Source organism: Pituophis catenifer, unplaced genomic scaffold, assembly GCF_029215685.1.
Source record: "Pituophis catenifer annectens isolate HBS135680 unplaced genomic scaffold, rPitCat1.0.hap2 SCAF_1, whole genome shotgun sequence".
NCBI classification, from domain to species: Eukaryota; Metazoa; Chordata; class Lepidosauria; order Squamata; family Colubridae; genus Pituophis; species Pituophis catenifer.
Genome location: NW_027256881.1, coordinates 318,501,471 through 318,521,897, shown reverse-complemented (window position 1 = coordinate 318,521,897; position 20,427 = coordinate 318,501,471). Strand labels below are relative to the sequence as shown.

General features: G+C 38.8%; 1 protein-coding gene across 3 annotated transcripts; it reads left to right on the top strand.

The window, feature by feature from the left end:
- Positions 1–5,071: 5,071 nt before the first annotated feature.
- Positions 5,072–18,111, top strand: ZBTB1 (zinc finger and BTB domain containing 1). Of its 3 annotated transcripts, XM_070942386.1 has the most exons (4): positions 5,072–5,198; positions 9,415–9,556; positions 9,815–9,869; positions 12,927–18,111. In XM_070942386.1, the coding sequence occupies exon 4, from the start codon at positions 12,946–12,948 to the stop codon at positions 15,073–15,075; it is 2,130 nt and encodes a 709-aa protein (XP_070798487.1). In that variant the 5' UTR covers positions 5,072–5,198; positions 9,415–9,556; positions 9,815–9,869; positions 12,927–12,945; the 3' UTR covers positions 15,076–18,111. The 3 variants fall into 3 exon arrangements, with proteins under 3 accessions (XP_070798487.1, XP_070798496.1, XP_070798505.1); XM_070942395.1 differs by lacking the exon at positions 9,815–9,869; XM_070942404.1 differs by lacking the exons at positions 9,415–9,556; positions 9,815–9,869.
- Positions 18,112–20,427: the final 2,316 nt, after the last annotated feature.

Here is a 20,427-nt window from a genome sequence, read left to right as displayed (position 1 = left end):
TTGCTACCAACCTGCCCTCCATTGAGGATCTGTATACTGCATGAGTCAAAAAGAGGGCTGTGAAAATAGACCCCTCACATCCTGGACATAAATTGTTTCAACTTCTACCCTCAAAACAATGCTATAGGGCACTGCACACCAGAACAACTAGACACAAGGACAATTTTTTCCCGAATGCCATCACTCTGCTTAACAACTAATTCCCACAACACTGTCAAATAATTTACTAAGACTATTACTATTATTCTTCTCTTCCTTACTAGTATCTATCTCTTCCAACTTATTACTATAACCATGTTGCTTGTATCTTTCAATTTATATTTTTGTTTCCTAATACGATTTGATAGCTTATTAGTAACCTTGACTGTCACTAAGTGTATCTTTTTTATTTTTGATGAATGTATTTTATTCTCCTTATGTGCACTGAGAGCATATACACCAAAGACAAATTCCTTGTGTGTCCAACCACACTTGGCCAATAAATAATTCTATTCTATTCTATTCTATTTTCAGTGGGGGAGCTGGCAAATGACCCTGGCCCAAGTGTTACCTTCTAAGGAGGAACAGAAAAGAATCCCTCCATGCAGATGTAGTTTCAATAAGGGCTACATGTTGAATGCGGTTTGAAAGCTCACAGGATAGAAGGCCAAGGCCCCAATGTCCATACTGAGCAAGAGCTCCCGTACTCCACCGCCTAAACTTTTGGCTTATGGCATTTCAAAAGAAGTGAAGTAATACAGTTCCCCTCTGAAGAGCTTCCTTGTCTCACTGTAACATAAAACAGAGGTTAACCTAATGCAATTGGCTGTCTACTTTTGGAAATGCCATGCAGCCTTAAATTTATAGACAACATCTGTAACCATAGGAAGAGCCAACACAGTAACATTGGCTGTGTTGTGTTTTATTTTTGTTTCATGCCTTTATTTTTACAAATAAAGTGGTGAACATATCCAACACACTTTCCTCCTCCTATTTTCCCCACAACAACTCTATAAAGTGAGATGGGCAGAGAGAGTGACTGGCCCAAAGTCACCCAGCTGGCTTTCATGGCTAAGATGGGACTAGAACTCAGCCAGTCTCCTGGTTTCTAGCCTGGTGCCTTAACCACTAGAAATACACAGTTCAATCTGAAGCTGTTGGAACTGTTGGACAAGGAAAAACAACTATTCAGTGGCCAGAAACCTCACTTAACTTGGGGGCAGGGGAGACTGAATATAGTGGGCAATGTACTGTGACGCACATCTGGACCAAACCAAGAAGTTTGGGAGAAGTTCTTCCTTGGTTTCAGAGGGAAGTCTTTTCAGCCTATTTTAATAATTATAATTTCCAAATGTTCCGAGCCTTATGACACAAATAATGTTTCTTTATCATTGTGTTTGGATGGAGTTTCAGATTTTGCACAAAAGGAGTTCAGCTCTAATGCATCATGTTGTACACTCTTGTTTAAAGAGAATCTTATTTTCCAATTATATGTTTAACCAAGAGTCAACTCCTTCTTGGCAGTGAAGAAATAGGTACTACAAACAAACAAAACACACACAAGTACTTTAAAACTTAAGCATTATAATATCAAACAATGGGATGAAACAAAAGAATTGATTTGGACTCAGATTATACTTTGGCACATGATCCAAGGGAGACTGGCTTCTACAATTAAGATATTTGGGAGGAAATGTCTTTGACTTTGAAGAGCTCCTGGAAAACAACACTAAAACAAACAACAAAAACCTTTCAAGTAATTTAGAATAGGTAACTGATTAAAAACATCTCAGGCTGGGGTTTTAACAGAGTGCTACAGGAGGATAAGGAAACAGCAGAAGGAACTGATTTGAATTCTATGCTTGTTTTCATTATTAAAGATTTAGGACAGATTTAGATCTGTGCTAAACCTGAGTTTTTTGGTGGAGAATCAGATCAAATGATTGGGGATGAAATCAGAGGTAAAAAAAGATTAAAAATTATCAGCCAAGTTAATCAACCAAAAATAAATAAATCTCAGTTCAGATAGTATTGCCTAGATCAGTGTTTCTCAAACTTGGGAACTTTAAGAAGTGTGGACTTCAACTCCCAGAATTCCCCATCCAGCATGGCTGGCTGTGGGATTTTGGGAGTTGAAGTCCATACATCTTGAAGTTCCCAAGTTTGGGAAACACTGGCCTAGATAGAAAGACATGTATTTTTTTAATTTTGAGATTTGTTCCTGAGGACTGAAACCAATTTGATTCCAATATTCAAAAAGGAACCAGAATAATAAATATTCTTGTTAGTATAGTATCTGCTCTAGGGAAGTACTGTAATGGTAAATATTAATGAATACCAAAATCATAGCCTTCTTGAAAAGGAGCCACTGTGGTTTCCATAAATGTATATCTCACTAGATTTTTTTAAAAAACACGTAGATAACTCAAGAGATGTGTTTTCAAAAAGGTGAGATCCTTCATCATCACTCCTGAGTTTGATGAGTTCCTTCATCAAAAGCTCCTGAGCAAATTTAGTGGTCAAGAGTAAGAGATCAGGTACATCATGAAGGCAAAAATGAGGTCCTACATGCATGCCAACAAAATTATACATTTAAAACCATGCAATATAGGTCAATGGAGATACGTAAGTTTTTCTTCCTCACTCAGAATGTTAACATTTTAGGCAATAGAAACTCAATGCAGTGAGACTCAAGATAACGCTTGTGAGCATCTCAAATGCATTCATTTAACCACTGCAACACAATATGCTGGATTATATGAGTCTAAGACTTGATCCAGCAAAGCTCTTGTGATCTTATTGCTATATCCAATATATGCCTATATCACTTCAGGGGGGAGGGGGGGGCTACAACACATTTAAACTGTTAATGGGACATCAAACTTTAGATTACAGCATTTCTTTTGAAGAAAATTAAGAGGACAAATTTTATCACTTGACTGCATTTTTATCTGATGACTGCAGAAATGGATTACAAAGGGGAAATTGTTAATTTATGTCTGTTACAGAGGAAGAAGACTTGTTTTGATATTCAGATAATATAATAACCAAAGTGTGTATATTGCATTCAGGCAGCACTGCTGGAAACAGTGGAATGGAGGTAGGTTAGTTTTTCCAACTGTATTTTTTTTTCATTTATTTTCCTCCTGTTGAAAGAATTGGAAAGGTAAACTACAGACTAGGGTAACTGCATTTTAGTCTAATATATTGTGCAAAAACATCCCATATATTTAAGTATGTTATATGAACCCAGAAAATTGTGATAAGTTAATACATTTTGGACAAAGAAAGGGATGGGAACCGGGACAATATGGGAATGTACCTGGTTCAACCATAGGTATTAAATACTGGAAAACTTAGTGTAAAACAAAACAGATTTCATAGAGTAAAGTAAAAAAAAAACCCACCCTAATGCCTCCAAAACCCAAAAAATCCTTTTCACTTGACTTTGAGTGTTTTGTATCATTGTCCCTCTTCCTGTAGCCCTTCTCCAAAATGATTTGCTACCTGCTTCAAAATCTGATCTTTCCAGTCTCAGAAAAAGGCAGCTTTGGTGACTAGAGCAGGGGCCAACTTGGCAAATTTAAAACTTGGTTGGCTGAGGAATTCTGGGAATTGAAGTCCATAAGTGTTAAAGAGACCCTCCTCTTAAAGGGGGTCTCAAAATTTGGTAATCCCTGGACTAGAGGAAAGGTGAGAGAGGGAACTGTAAGGTTTTGGATTGGAAATGATTATGTAGATTCTCTTTCTTTCAACATTTGCAATGCATGCATATACACATATATATCCTGTTCAATCGTATCGGTTTTTTGAGACAGCTGAACCAAGTTCCTGAAATTTTCTTGGCAAGGTTTTTCAGAGGTGGTTTGCCATTGCTTCCTTCCTAGGACTGAGAGAAAGTTACTGGCCCAAGATCATCCATCTGACTTCATGCCCAAAGCAGGACTAGAACTCTCAAACTCTTGGATTCTAGTTTGATGCCTTATCATGCACTCACCCAACTCTCCTGTCTGTTTCAAACCTGCATTGGGCAACATTAGTAGCAAAGTATCATACACTATTAGTGAGACTCACTTTCAGAGTTCTATGTCTATGGTTGTGCCAATTATTTTTTGTAAAAAATAAGTTTTGCACATAGAATTATTTAGGAAGGTCAGTTACTCTCAGGCCAGCTTTGTTTGCATAGTGGTTGTGAGGATAAAATCAAATGAAATTATTACGTATGCTGATTTGATTTATAAGGAAAATAGAACATTATATGCAATAATTATTTGTGTTATTTTTCCTTTTAAAGGTGCCCATTACAGTTATTATTCTTACAGGGGATTGAGGAAACCCACCCACCCCAAAAGCAACATCTTTGAGAGCCAGAATATACATTTATTACAGAAAAGGAGAGAATGGGAGAGGCTCCTGAGCATTTTCAGTCTGAAAGAAATAAATTCAGGATCCATATGCCTAGTTCACATATTCTGAAGTGTAAAGTTTTGCTTACTCTGTTAAACTTCGTTAAACATGATTAATACTGTACCATTCTGCTTGATCCCAACCCAACGTGATTTATGAAAAGAACTATAGTTCAACGAATCGTTCAATATGCAGACCCAATATTTTCTTACAACTCAAAAATAGGTTTTTGGTAAAATGGTGGAATTAGCGAAGTACCGTGGGAAACATCGCTTTGCTCTAACTAAATATGAATAATAGCCTTTCCTGGGAAAGAAGCAAACGACGGTGCATCTGCCTTCCCTAATCCTGACCGCTGGTCCAGGCGAAGAAGCAGCATCCCGGGCGCCAGAAACCACGCTCTCTCCTCCCGTCTTGGCGGCACGAACGCGAGCCTGGCGACAACGGGATGGCACCGGGCTGCTTCCTGCCGATACGCCGAGGGCCGGCCGATTGCCCCGCGGTCCCTAGGAAAGGGCAGAGAAAAAGAGCGACGGGCCGCGTCGTGCCTGTACATTGGCCACGACCGCACCAGCCGCAGCAAGCAGGGCCAGGCGCCGCTTGCTGGCCGCCAGCCGGGGGGAGGGGTCCGGCTCAGTGCGGTCGCGGCAAAGCCCTGAGTTTCTTCTGCAGTAAGAGAGCAGCGGCAGCAGGCGCGGCCGGGGGCGGAAGTCCTTTGTTGCTGCAGCAGAGGAGGAGGCGGCGGCCGCGCCGGCAGAACAGCCGGGGCCCTTCTCCTCTGCTCCAACACCTCCCCAGCGCTTTGGCGGCAGGTAAGAAAGGGGACGCGAGGCTCGCCAGCGCAAAGAACGGGGTAGGCCCCTGGAGGTGATCTCTGTTGCGCAGCAACGGGAGTCAAGAGTTGGGCGCTGCGACGGCTCCAGGCCTCGGGAGGCCGAACGGAGGAGTGGCGGGAAGGGTCCCCGGGCGGGAGCGGAGCAGCGTGGCCGATTGCTGGAAGAGGAGAGCGGGGGGGAAATGGCTGAGGGAATATGCCTCTGCTGTCGCCCGCCTTTTGAGAAAGCGAAGCGCCGGAGAATTTTTCCTTGTTCACGGCCCTCTGTTGCGCGCCGAGCACCAGAGGGAAAGGCGGCGCCAGCCCGCCCGCTCGCCCGGCCTAGTGGTGGGGCTTTCCAGCGGAAGCCACTCCTAGCTGCGATTCAAGGCTGCTCTTGCTTCTCCTCCCCTGATGATTGCACCATGTGGCTGGCGTCTCGTACCGCCATCGGCTTTTTTAACCGAGAAGCGCAAAAAGAGCCGGGCGGATTTTTTTCTTTCCATCGCTCAGGACAAAAAGTTGTACTTGGGGTCGGAAAGGCTGTGGGAGGGTTGCTGTCGCCGGCTGTTTTTGACCGAAAAGCTGCCATTTGTAAAACGCTACGCTGGTCAGGTTCCCCGGCAGTTAATTTGCACTTTGTTGGGGTTTAAAGAGAAATAGATAAATGAGCAAAAATCGGAAGGACGCTGCTTTGCACGTCAGTCTCAAACAGGTGTATAAAAATACTGTATAACTTTATGGGTAGCATAAATCAGGGGTCTCCAACCTTGGCAACTTTAAGCCTGGCGGACTTCAACTCCCAGAATTAATAGCTTTAATTAATTAATAGCTTTGCTGGCTGGGGAATTCTGGGAGTTGAAGTTCGCCAGGCTTAAAGTTTGGAGACCCCTGCCATAGATTAAACTTTTGTGTTCTTCCTAATGAGTACTTTTTCTCTACTCAGATATATATTGAAACTGCTTTAGTTTTTTAAAATTGTCTTTGAATTTAAATGAAATCTTGGCATCATTTCATGGAGAACATCCCCCATCTCCAGTTGTTGGATCTTCAATACCGGATGAAGTTTTTCTCTGGAAATGAAACTTAGAAACGTTTCAGTCGTCAAAAACCGAGGAGATAAAGAAAGACGGAAGGCTAACATTTGACAAGATTGCCTGCCTTATGTGTACACATCACTCTTGTACAGAGTTCAAATGTAGAGGAATGTGATGATAGCCTTGAAGGACGTGTGCAACAGCTCAGTTCTGAAAGAGAGGAGGCAGTGGGGAAAAAAATCCTCAAGGATTTCCCTGCTTTGATGGCCTTGGTATTAGAATGGGGAGAGAGAAAAACTCAGGCTTCCAAAAATGTGAAATTATACCCTGCAAGAATAAAGTAGAGCTTCAGTTCTGTAGTATTGTTTCCTGATCTTAAAAAGCTGACAAATGTATCTTTTAAAATGTATATCCCTTAGTATGCACAGTATTTGAATTTTAATGAAAATATAAACATTCATTTCAGATAGAAAATACTTAGTTATATGATAACCATAAAACATGACTAGGAAGGAACATTAAGTCAGTAGCAAGTTACATGGGTTCAAGACTCTAGATTCAATTTCTGACAATTCTAACTGAATAAGTTGATGCAGGTCTAGTGAAAAGTTACCAATCAGCAAGGACAGATACCCTTGGTTTACCTACACACTAACACACTGTTAACTTACTATAGGTTAGTGAATAAATCACAATTACTTGGACTCACATACCGTACTAAATTATAATCCATGATAAATATTATGATCTGCCATTATCAAATGACTGGCAGCTACTGTGAAGCAATCTCACTGATTTTTTTTATCAATGGTGTTTTTTCAAGTTAGCTCAGAGCCCACAATCTATGTATCCAATGATTTTGACCTTGTTTAAATACCTTCTTTGGATTGAAAAGAATTTCTTAGAAAGCTGTGACAAACTGTTTCAATTACATTAGTATTAATGTATTTATTTTGATTAATTTTTACTTCTGATTTCTAAAATAGATATCTGTACAGTATTTAGTTTTCTAGCACATTGTTTATAGATATTGTATAATCTTAAATACTGGATTTGTCAGTGCTGTTTTCTTAGATATAAGTGTTAATCTGTTACGTATATTTTTAACAGAAAATGTCTTTCTTGCATTCTTGCACTCATTCTTGTAATATCTATCTAGCTATCTATCAGATTTATTTGCCTCCCATCTTGTGGTCCAGGTGACTTTTTAACATCCATTAGCCATCAAATCTAATTAGAACAGAGATGAATGTGTGACCCTGTAATGCTGTGATGGCAAACCTATGGCACTGTGCCAGAGGTAGCAATCAGAGCCCTCTCTGTGGGCACACTTGCCATCCACAGCTGCTCTTCTGGTTCCCAGCACGCATATGCGTGCCAGCCAACTGGTCTTCAAGGGCACTGGAAAACGGCCTGAAAAATGGCCAAAAACCAGGCTGTTTCCAGGCCATTTTTCGGGCTATTTTCAGACTGTTTTCTGGGCCGTTTTTAGGCACTGCATGGACACGCGTTCCGGTTTTGGCACTTGGTGCTGAAAAGGTTCGCCATCACTGCTCTAAGGGCTTTGAAATTCCACTAAGGTAGTATAGCCAATGATGAAAGATCCTGGGAGTTGCAATTTAACATCTGCAGGATGTTCTCATCTGGAGAACTACAGAATTGTCTGCAAAGCATAGGGACCTTGAAATATCCAGAATTCACAATCATGCAATGTCACATTTCAGAAGTTGGAAGCTTTTGAGTTTCCATTGTTACTCTTCTTCAGCCATTGACACACAGTGGTCAGAGATTATGTATCTGGTCACTGAAAAATATATCTTCCATACAATATCCAATTGTTCTAAAATAACCATCACAGTATCTGTGACCTTCCACTCATATTTCATCAGCTGCTTAACTTAAATAGTTTGTGAACGGTGAATTAATATTCCAAAAGTTAATTCTGATTTGAATATTTATTTGTCATAAGAAAGCTTGCTTAGTAGATGGAATAATGGAAAAGTAAATCATATGTTGATATTTGGAAAGTAACCAATAGTATTAAGTCTTGGTTGCTGCCTGTTAATGGTTAATGGTTTAGTGTGCCTTAGCATTAAACTAAGACCAGATGCTGAACTATCAGAAGTTTAACTATCAGAACTGAAGCATTAAAAACTTATATCCTCTATACTTTGGTCATTAAATTTCACTGTCTTTTTTCAATATTTCTTTAGACTTAATTTCTCATAAAAAGTTAGATCATTTGACTTCTAATTGGTATATGTAGATTTGTGGGTTACTCGAGCCTGGGACATATTTTCAGTGCCAAGGTAGCACAATAAGCCATCCAGAGTTGTCACAATTAAGTAACTGCAAATATTCTGACCAGATCTCCTTTTTTAAAAAATAATAATTCCTCACATGAATTGTTGGAGGGGAGGATGAAGGAGATGAGTAAAGCCATCACAAAACCACATTGCTGATAAAGAAGTAGCACAAAGACCACTCATATCTCTCTGCATTATTTCTCGGAGGGAGAATTTATTTTTCTTTGTGACTTCCTTATCACATATAGCATGTATGTGTATGACTTTGTCCATTTCTCCTCCACTGAATTCTTGGCAAACTATAGTCTATGACAGTGATGGCTAACCTTACCATCGCGTGCCAAAAGGGGGGGGGGGGAGCGTGGGGGTTGAGTGTGCACATGCCCACACCCATAATTCAATGTGCCCCACCCCTGTGCATCCACGTGCGACCCCCCCCCGCGCTCCCCCCCCGCTTTTGGCATGTGATGGCCCGGTAGGCCTGTTTTTGCCCTCCCCAGGCTCCAGAGGCTTTCTAGGAACCTGGGGAGGGCAAAAATGGCCCATTTCCTGATTTCTGGTGGGCCCAAAAGGCCTGAAAATCAACTGGCTGGTGTACGCATGCACGCTGGAGCTGAGCTAGAGCAACATTCACGTGCCCATAGATATGGCTCCGCGTGCCACCTGTGGCACGCGTGCCATAGGTTCGCCATCACGGGTCTATGATGTCACCAGAAGTATATGAACTGAAACTACTGCTGCTGCTGCTGCTGCTTAAGCAATTGACGCAGAAGGGGAAATAGGAAAGATGGGGATCTTTGTGAAAATCCACTATTTCAGACAGTTTTCTTTTTTGCCATTAATTTAAAATTTTGTATGTATGCATTAACAGAAGCCTCAGATAAAGTATCACAGCTCTTCCCCACCCATGCTTAAAAGGATGTTGACAGACTGGAAGAAGTGCAGAAGAGACCTACAAAGATGATAGCAAAGTTTAGTGAGCAGATCAGATGAGACAGAGCTGCAGGAACAGGGTAGGTTGCTTGCTCAGAATATTTTATTAAGTGATTCATTGAATCCTACCTAGTCTCTTTTTGCAGGACAAAGTATCTCTTGTCTCCTGTGCAATTTTAGGGAGATATGAATTTTCTTCTATTAAAATTGTTGTCTTGTGTAAATGTAATGTGTTGTGGGATAGACAACAGTTAAGCTGAACTGCTGTAGTAAATAGCTAAGGGCCAATAAGGACATGATGATGTATCTGTAATTGTAGCCACCATGGTTTATTGCAGAACAAAGACAGACACAGAACGCAAGTGGAATTGGAGTTAGGCAGTGGCATTGAAGGTAGGATGTTTGAAACTTTACTCCCACTGTAATATTTTCAACATCAAAATGCATATTTCTCTCTTTTCTGCTCTGCTATTAGACCCGTTGGAGAAAAAAGATAACAACTTTGATTGATTTATCTCAGTTGTCTCCTATCTCATTGCCAGTGATTTCTTTAAAATTGTTGGCAAATCTGATCATAGGTTTTTCATATTCATCTTGAAGATCATAAAGTTAGTGGTGCTTTACTTCAATCACATTCTGCCCTGATTCTGGACTCACATGATACTCGTAAGTCAGCCTTTTCCCAAGGAGATATCCTCTAAATATATGAAACTCTTCCAAGAATTCATTTATCAATATAGCCATTGCTGAGAATTTTGGTAGTTGAAGTTCACACACTTGGGGAACAAACAGGCTGGAGAAGGCTGCCCTATAACTTTAAATGTAATGATACCCGTTTTTGGCCTCCCCCGCCTCCAGTAGCACTCTGCGGCCAAAAACGGGGCCCACGGAGGCCTCACAGGGCATCTGCACGCCCGGTTTTTAACCTCTCCTGCCTCCAGAAGGTAGACAAAGAGGAAGAAAGAAAGAGACAGAGACAGACAGACAGAAAGATAGAGAGATAGACAGAAAGAGAGAGAAAGAGGGAGGGAGGGAAAGAGACAGGATAGAGAGAGAGAAAAAGAGAGATAGAGAGGGAAAAAGGTAGAGAGAGAGAGACAGTGTTGATTGTAAATTCCTTGAGGCTGAGAAGAATTGCTGCAAAACTGAGTTTCCTGAAGTGGACCACTAGACTCCTAAACATCTGAAAAAACGATCTAGTAAAAAGAAAAGTCAACCAAAAGAGCAACATGCAAACAAAAGCAAACAAAACACCCCCAGGAGCAAAACAAATTAAAGTTTAATTTGTGTGCATTGTTTAATGTACTGCTAAATTGGCCATGCCCACCTAGTCACATGACCTAACCACACCCACACCAGCCAGTCTGGCCCACCAACAGTCTGAGGGACCATAAATTGGCCCCCTGTTTATAAAGTTTGAGGACCCCTGCCCTAAATCTTTGAAATCCCAATACTCTAAAAGTAAGAATAAATAAAAAGCAAAATAAAAACCCCAATCCTAAAATGTCTGCTTCTTCGCTTCTTGTGACATCATTATAATTCATTATAATGCAGCCATATTCTCTGCAACCCCCAATGCTGACATTAAAAACAACGCACCACAATTGCAAAAATGGGCTAATACATTACAGTATACTATACCACACCCACTCTTTCTGTGTGTGTGTGACAATGTACATACACACACAAACATTTAAGTTTTGGAGAGGGGATGCATACACACACAGAAACACACATTTAGTATGATATGAATTGTCCAACCAAAGCATTCAAAGTCTGTTCTAAGGACAACAAATACTTTACGTTATCAGGGTTATATAACACTAATTATAAATAACTCTGAAGAGACAAGGGATGGAGAAGTCAATTATGGGAAGAGAGAGGGGAAAGAGGGTGGGGGAAAAGCTGAAGAGATTGGAAAAACAAACTAAAATGTTTCTCCTGTGCTTAGAGAGTGCAAGACCTGATATGCACTGACCCAGATAAATAATTCATTGTTGCCTATTGCAGCTTCTCCATTTTGAACCCATAGAAATGTTTTGGCTACAATTGTTATCAACCTCAGTCAGCATGATTTGAATTCCAATCTTAAATATAAACTTAGGTTAGGGAAAGCTGGTTTAGTTAGAACCAGCAGGCCATCAGTGTAAATTGTGGAGCAAATCTCAAAATTGAGAAATTAAATAACCATTTCAGTAGACTGCTCAGTTGAACATCACTAACATTGCTCTAGTCTAAGGAAAAGATTCTAGAAGTTTTTTTGCTTATTTTTAAATAATACATTTATATATAGCAATTTATGTTGCTTATAAACCACTTTGGAAGAACCTTTAAGGATTTAAAACAGATGTAGCATCTGTCACATTTTTTATGACCTTTGGCAGAGCTGGAATGGGGGTGGTAATTCTGTCTTTCTGTTCCTTCTCCTCCTCAGTGGCTTTTGACCACTAAAAGGTATCCTTTTAGGCTAGTTGAAAGATTTGGGGATTATTTTAGGAGGGCAGGGAGTTAGGATTCATTGTTTTACAGTGGTTCTCGTTCCTTAATGGCCAGTTGTAGTTGATGCTGTTGGGGTAGGAGAATCGGGAGTGATTGCTCCTTAGTCTTTCCAGTGTCTGGTGTCACAGGGTTTGACATTCTCCAATTATGTAAAATTTGCATGAAACTGCTAGATGAGTTCATCTGTTGGTTTGAGATTCAGTATCATTCATACACTACCCATTGACCTTGAGATATGTTGTGCAAGTCTTATATGATGAAACTGACTCCAACTTAATCTTACTGAGTCAGAGTATGGATTTTAAGGCCCCACAGATCTGGGAATTTTCCATTTTTAGTTTGGATGAAGTTATACTTTTCCATTCAAGACTGGTGCTCAATCTGAGATCTTGGACTCTCAGCTCCTGCTTCAAGAGCAGATGGCAACTATGGCCAAAATGTCTTGTATACATATGTGCCCTTTTCATGATCAGGAGTCCTTGGCCTTCTTACTCTTGTAATTAATACAGCATAATTTATTATGCATATATTTCTTTGGAAATGAGAGCTGTCTATATATTTAACTTAAATTTGAATCTAAACTTTGTTACTATAGATCTGAAGGCCTTCTGTAGAGGCAGAAAAAAAATCAGAAAATTGTAGGTAAAGTTGTAGTATCAGTTCCTTCTTCTAGATAAGACATCTTATCTCTTTGCTTATTGCCTAATCTTCCTTGGGATCCCTCCCCCATGCCTATGAAGGTGTAGTTGCTAAAGAAAAAAAAACAGAGGAAGGAATACAATTTAAAATATTTGGGACCTCGAGTGCATATTTCTAGTTTTCTCTAGTTTTGTTGTCATCTCTGGGAATGTGGTAAATAGTTAGGGTCATATGATGTATGGTGGCATCTGATTATGTCTGTTCTCTAAACATAACTAATACTTGTCCTTTTCTCCATTTCTATTGGCACAGGTTGTGATTCAAGCACAAGATGGCAAGGACTAGCCATAGCAATTATGTCCTTCAACAACTCAACAACCAAAGAGAATGGGGATTTCTCTGTGATTGCTGTATTGCAATTGATGATATCTACTTCCAGGCACATAAGGCTGTCTTGGCTGCTTGCAGTTCTTATTTTAGGATGTTTTTCATGAGCCAGCAGCAAAGCACAGCACAGTTGAACCTCAGCAACATGAAGATTACAGCTGAGTGCTTTGATCTCATTTTACAGTTTATGTATTTAGGGAAAATCATGACAGCCCCAGCTAACTTTGAGCAATTTAAAGTAGCCATGAACTCCCTACAGCTCTACAATGTGCCAGAATGTCTGGAAGATATACAAGATACAAATTCCTCTAGTTTACAGTGCTCTTCTTCTGCTTCCAGCACTCAAAACAGCAAAATGATTTTTGGTGTTCGGATGTATGAAGATACACAGGCTAAAAACAAGAGCGAAGCAAACAAGTGGGGTGCTGAGCCACCAAGTTCTACTGTCAGTACTTCCCAAAGCAGAGAGGTTGATGATGAAGCTTTGCAATTAAACAATTTCTCTGAGCAACCTTTGGAGAATTGCAAAAGGACCACTGTGTCAAAACTCTCAGGTGCCAAAGACAGAGTGCCCAATTCACGGCGCTTTGGAAGAAGTTTTACCTGTGATGGCTGCGGCTTCAGTTTCAGCTGTGAGAGGCTGTTAGATGAGCATATCATGTCATGCACTAATAGGCATTCTTATCAGAACCCCAGGTATTTGGGGTCTGAGAAGGACAGCAGTGAAAGGGACTCTACTTCTAAAATGTCAGTTTCCCAATTGGAGAAATATCAAGCAAGTGCAAACCAATCTGCTGAGAGTTCTTCATCCACAACATCAAATATAACAAGTGGAAAAAGCAGGGGTGCCTCATCAGAGCCATTAAATGAAGAGCGAAGTAGAGCCACAGAAAGGAAAAGGATTATTGTCAAAATGGAACCAGATGATAACCCTACAAATGACCTGAAGGAGTTTAATATTGTTAAAGTAACAAATGGCAATGATTCCACTGATAATGAAGAGCTAGATGATGATGAACCTGTTTATAGATACTACATTGAGGAAGATGTCAGTGAAAATAGAAGTGTTAGAAAGGCTCTTTTAAAACCCCACATGCTTATTGGTGAGCAAGCTAGGAAATATATTAAAAGTACCAGAGTCCTTGCAAATAAAGTCAGTGCAAATAAAGCCAAGGAGGTGACGGAAAATGCATCTTGTGAACTCTGTGGTCTGACAATCACAGAAGAAGATTTGTCTTCTCATTACTTATCCAAACACATAGAAAATATATGTGCCTGTGGAAAATGTGGCCAAATATTAGTAAAAGGACGGCAGTTACAGGATCATGCACAGACTTGTGGAGAGCCACAAGACTTAACCACCAATGGTTTGAGGAATATGGAGGAGAAAATTGACTTGGAAGAGAGTCCTGAAGAACAATCTGAAAACCAAGAAATGATGTACGTAGACATGTTAGATGAGTTTGGAGATAGCCATTTTCAGATGAACACGCTCCCCAAAAAACAACTGTACAGGGATTCAGCATGCCCTTTCCGATGTCCTAACTGTGGATTACGTTTTGAAACAGAGAATTTGGTAGTTGAACATATGTCCAGTTGTTTGGAACAAGATCTGTTTAAGAATGCAATTATGGAAGAGAACGAAAGGGATCACCGACGCAAGCATTTCTGTACTCTTTGTGGGAAAGGGTTTTATCAGCGTTGTCATTTGCGAGAACATTATACTGTGCACACCAAGGAAAAACAATTTGTTTGTCAGACATGTGGGAAGCAGTTTTTACGAGAGCGTCAGCTGCGCCTTCATAATGACATGCACAAAGGCATGGCCAGGTATATCTGCTCCATTTGTGACCAAGGGAACTTCCGAAAACATGATCATGTTCGGCATATGATATCCCATCTATCACCTGGGGAGACAATTTGTCAAGTTTGTTTCCAGATTTTTCCAAATAATGAACAACTTGAACAGCACATGGATGTTCATCTGTACACATGTGGGGTTTGTGGAGCCAAATTTAATCTGAGAAAAGATATGCGATCTCATTATAATGCTAAGCATTTGAAACGAACATGACCACATAATGCTTGTTTGACAAGACCTAGAACAAAAGCAAATGGAACACCAAAGCAAAACGAACAGTAGTGCATAAAAAAATTGATCAGCCGGTTTTTAAATGTCTGTTTTTATCTTCATTATAGGGTCTTAAACTACAGTACATAGCATAAACAGTACCTAATGTTTCATTATTGCATTTTTATTTTTGTCTCGTTATATTTTTGTTGGGTTTTTTTTGCCAGAGTATTCAAGCTATTATTTTTAAACCCTCAAGTTTTAAAAGCACGCTGTAGTATTACTCTAGTCACTAGCTTCTATTAAAAAGCTTCTCAATTCCATCAACATAGGATGCCTGCTTTTATATTTCTATGGGTGTTTTATTTTTTTTTTCCTTTTTTTCTTGTGAACAATTTAAATTACATAGATTTTAAAATATGCAAGGGTAGTCTTAAGGCCAAGAAATAATTACTGGATACTATCTACAACAGAATCCACCATATTTAGGTATATAGAAATTCATGGACATACTGAGTTGCAGGAGGTTTTTTGCTTCTGTTATAAGAATATAAGGTTATCTTTGATATCTTGTCATTTGCATTTCATGTATCCAGCATAATTAGTGCATTTTGTTACTTCTGCAACAGTATCTTGAGATGAAATGAGGACTGCACATGAGTTTCATACTTCAGAATCATTTTACATATTTGTATTTCCTGTATAATTTTACACTGTTGTAATCTGCTCTAAAGATGTGGTGCAGCTGAAAATATGTGAAGTTCCCATAAATGTGCCCATAAGATAATTCATAAAATATCTGGAATAGAACTTAAACCAAAAGCAAACAACCTTTTGCCTTCCAGATATTTTAGGGTAGGCCACAAGTGAATTTGAATACATCAGTTCAGTTTAATGGGAAAATGTGCAATTTGGAATCATGTTTATCCTCATTTTTTTTTTAGATGTCATGTTTTCTTTTTTTCTGGTTGGCTTTACCTGATAGTCTAGACAGCAATCTATTTTATTCCTAAGAGACAGAATATCTTTTTAATTGGATGCTTTTGTCAAGGAGTTCTCTTATCTGTATAAATTTTAGGGGCTTTCCTATTTCTTCAATCCTTTCCAATTCTGGAATCCTTCAATTCCAGAATTGAAAGTTGGTTTGAATTGTTTACTGAGGATGGGCAGAAATAATTGAAATGTCAGTCTGCAGTGCTTGTCAACTTTGAAAAATGATTCTGTAAATTTCATGTTAAGAGAGGAGTATTGATGCTGCTTTGGTTTCTTAGAGAAGCAACTATGTATTTTCCTTTTTTCTACAGCGCTCATCTTTTTTCCTGTATTCACTTTGAAACTAAGGATGATTGAATCACTCTTGTCATGGGGATAGGGATCTTCCCTCTTCTGTAGCTTCACTTTTTAAAGCTAAAAACTCCTAGTTTAGAGATAGCTTATGGGGTTCCAGATGTTGCTGAAGGACAATTCCACATTAGCCAATATGCGAATACTAAAAATACTGAGAATTGTAGTTCAGCATTTGGAGTGCAGTGGATTGGCTTAACCTTCCTAGTGCTTGTTGCTTATAGTTTCTTAAGCATTAAGTTCCTTAATTTGAAAGCAGCAGAATGATTATTTTGTAGGCTAAATTCTGGACTATATTATTGAGGAATAAGATGTGTGTGAAAAATGTGTGAAATGAAAAATGAAAACAACTGCCTGAACCATCCTGGACATTAAAAAAAATCTTTTTAATTTACCTTATTTTTTTAAGGACAAGAACCATATAATTCCAAAACACTCCCTTTTTCCACGCTGCAAGGATTAACAGCCCTACACTTGTTAGTTAACTGCCCAACTATGTTATAAGAATAGATTACCAGTCCTTCCTCTCATTTGACTGCTATTCCTTCAACACTAACACATCCAGATCCTCCTACTGAGCAGGATGTGGTTTTCTCCACCCAACCCATTTTTATCTTCAGTAAAGACTGTAGAATCCAGGTCTCTACAATACACACAATTCCCATTAGGAATTTGAGGCTAAGACTTTTTGTTTGTATCACTTTTCCAGGGATAGGCACTTTTTTAGGCCAAATGATGTAAGTCTACATCATGCTTTGGGAGACATACATAAGCTCATGGCACATGCATATATGGGATGATAGAGTTGCATGGAAACATTCCCAGATAGATACAAAGCCACCATTACCTGTGATTAATAGTGTCATGATCATTCAAGGCCACTTGTTGCAAGAGAGAAAAAATTACCTCCATAGGCAGCAATAAAAGTCATGCTCTAAGGAAAAAAAATATGGATTTTCATCCCTTTTTTAATCCAATAAAAGGGGAGAAAACCATTCCTGCTCCATCCTTGGCAGGACTGGTGCAATTACTCCATGTTCCTTCCATGTAAAAGAAAGAGCAGATAAGCAGAACCAAAGTGCAAGTGTAAGGGGTTGGTATGTATGTATAGTGTGTATGTGTGGAGTGTTGGGAGTCTGGGAAGCCTGTCTGTCACATTGCCAATGCCTGTTGCAATCTACCAAAGAATCCCATACCATTGCACTGCTTCCAGTATTTCTGCACGTTATTGTTATAGTTTGCTCTAGTTATGCTGCTATTGCATCAAATGTCAAAAAAAAAATGAGCTGCTGTGCCTGATGTAGAAACTAGTTTAGAAAGAAATAGGCGTGCAATCAATGTATATAACTTCAGGAATGTGCTATGTTGGCTCATGTGACAAACATTTACACTTTTTGCAATGTACAAAGCTCTTTATACAGTACATAGTTTTATTCATTTTTCAAAGATATTCTAGCTGCTGGTTTTGAAGAAAATTAAGCAGGTTTGCATCTGGTTACTACGATGAGAGATCACTAGGAAATCCCAAGGCTGTAGGCTAGACTAGAAAGGACAAAAATATCTCAAAAGGGAATGGCAAATCTTTTCTATATTGTTGCTAAACAAAACTACATGATGGTTTACATGTAATCAGATTACAGAGTCGTGGAAGTCTTCAATTTTATTCAAAATAAATCATCTGAGTTCAATGTATAATTGTGTTAGTTTAGAATTCATGTTTATGCCTACTTATAAATGACTGGTGGTCAAAACTGGATTTTGGATTATACACTTCATGTGAATCATAAAGATTTCTTTCAGCAATTAATGGGGAAGCTTCCAAAATACTCTAACCAAATGAATAGTATAGTATTTTTTTAAGAAATACCAAAATTCTGAAAGTATCATACAGCCTATACCACTTTTCTTCCTGGGAAAACATATACTTTAAAGACATCCTCATTTTCCTTGAAGCATCTTTATATCTTCAAAGCTTGCAGAGTTACAGTATTTATATACTAAAGATAAAACATCAAGCCCGCTGATTGATAGATAGCCACTGCAGTTGCTTCAGCATAGAATAGCACAGCCAAATCCAATTCCAGATCCAGGAGACTATCCAACAGATGTTTAACATAATCCACAACAGCTCTGGAAGGATTTCCACAATTCCTCTATCCGGAAGAGATCACTCACCCAAAATTGGTTGCTAGGCGGCTATCCAGCTGGTATATTTCCTTACCTACAGCAGTGGAGAAAACACTGAAGATGGTATATAAAACATCATCTATGTTAAACTGAAAAAGTAACCATGCACTGTTAATAAGACACTTAAATGATAAATATCAGTGTAGACTGTCTACAGTGATGAGGTGGGAGGGAATTGTCAAACTTTTGATAGGTCCTATCACATAGTTTGTAAAATGTATCTAGATTTGGCAACAGAATCTAATTGCATATTAGATCATTATTCAATATTGAATATTAATAGTAAGGAGTTTGTTAGTGGAATTATGAGAGATGGTAGATTCTCCTGTGTTAGACAACCATTTGCCTTAATGCTTTAATTTGGAATTCTGCCTAAGCAGAAGGTTAGTCTTGAAAGTTGTGCTTCACATTAAAAGCAGCAGCGACAGGGCTCTGGTTGAATCAATGCCATATCACACTAACATGCATCAGGATTTCTCCAAAGGGATCTAGCATAAGACCACAGTTAGAAAAGAATGAAGCTTGACTTGGAGGGTTTTCTGTTTTTGACATTTCAACCAGCCTATGTAATATTAACTGCAATTTAAGGTAAAGATGTTAACAAACAATAATAGGTTTCACTAATAAAAAAAAACATTAAATAACTGTTGATGTAGTTGCTACCAAGGTCTTTTCTTATTTTTTTAGAATTTCACTCAATAAATGGCTAGCCTCTTGTAATGCTGTGTCAAGCTTCAACCTACAGATAGGATTGGAAGCAATTAGGCAAGCTCCAAAGAATCCAAGATTTTCTGATAAGTAGTTCTTATTGAAGAAAATATTGGAAGACATGACAAAAGAATTCCAGTGATTACTGTGTCTGAAGAATAAACCCTATTTATAAAATCAGTATTTTAAATCCTTTGGGGCTTTCTTTTCTTGCTTGTCCCACATACTGTAATGGACTTCTCAACTCCCACCTTTTGAGCATGAGGCCCAGTTTCTATTTGTGTCTTGTTTTGGCAACATCTGTATTCATACTTTCTCTGACAACATGACAAGTAACTCGTATACTATTTTTTTTTCAAACTTTACAATGAACACTTGATTAGTTTTAACAGCTGACCAAATCCTAGGTGGCATAGAATAACTGAACCAAGGTTACCCAGATATTGGTTAATAAGCTTCCTGAAAACTTAGCAATATGAAATCATGGCTATTATTATAACAAGAAAATATGAATGGAGAAGAAACTGAAAATGGGTGGATACAACTATTTCAAAATATTTTTCCCCCTGGGTTACAATCAAAAATCCTTCAAGAAAATTCTAAAGGCAATTTTTATCTAGAATGTCATAATTCAATTATCTTTAATAAATAAAATAAACCAAAAGAAAGACTCATGTATGATATATATAACATTGTCTTATACCGTGGCTTGAAAATGATACTATATGATACAATAATTAAATATATGGATACTATAACTATTCCTAATCACTTGTTCTTTCTCTGTAAAATTGAAAAAAATGCCATTAACAGTGGGGGTCAAGCTCAAATTAATCTGATGTGATTCTTTAATTACTTTGATTCATTTGTTGAGAAAAGTAGCACTGAGGTTTTCTTTCTTTTAGATTCTTGCCATCTACCTATTGCTACCACATGGTGTCATCCTTGCTCATAAAAAGCAAAGCAATTCTTGTTGAAGTTGAAATTTTTTCTAAATTTCAGTCTTTAACAATTGCCATAGTCCTGATCCTATTAAACACAAAGGCTTGAGTGTACCCAATCATGGTCCAAGCAAGACAGACAAACATACTCGGCCTCAGAAATAGTCTCTCCTCC

Coding starts and splice junctions, on each gene's coding strand:
- ZBTB1 (XM_070942404.1), top strand. CDS start 12,946: ATGGCAAGGACTAGCCATAGCAATTATGTCCTTCAACAACTCAACAAC.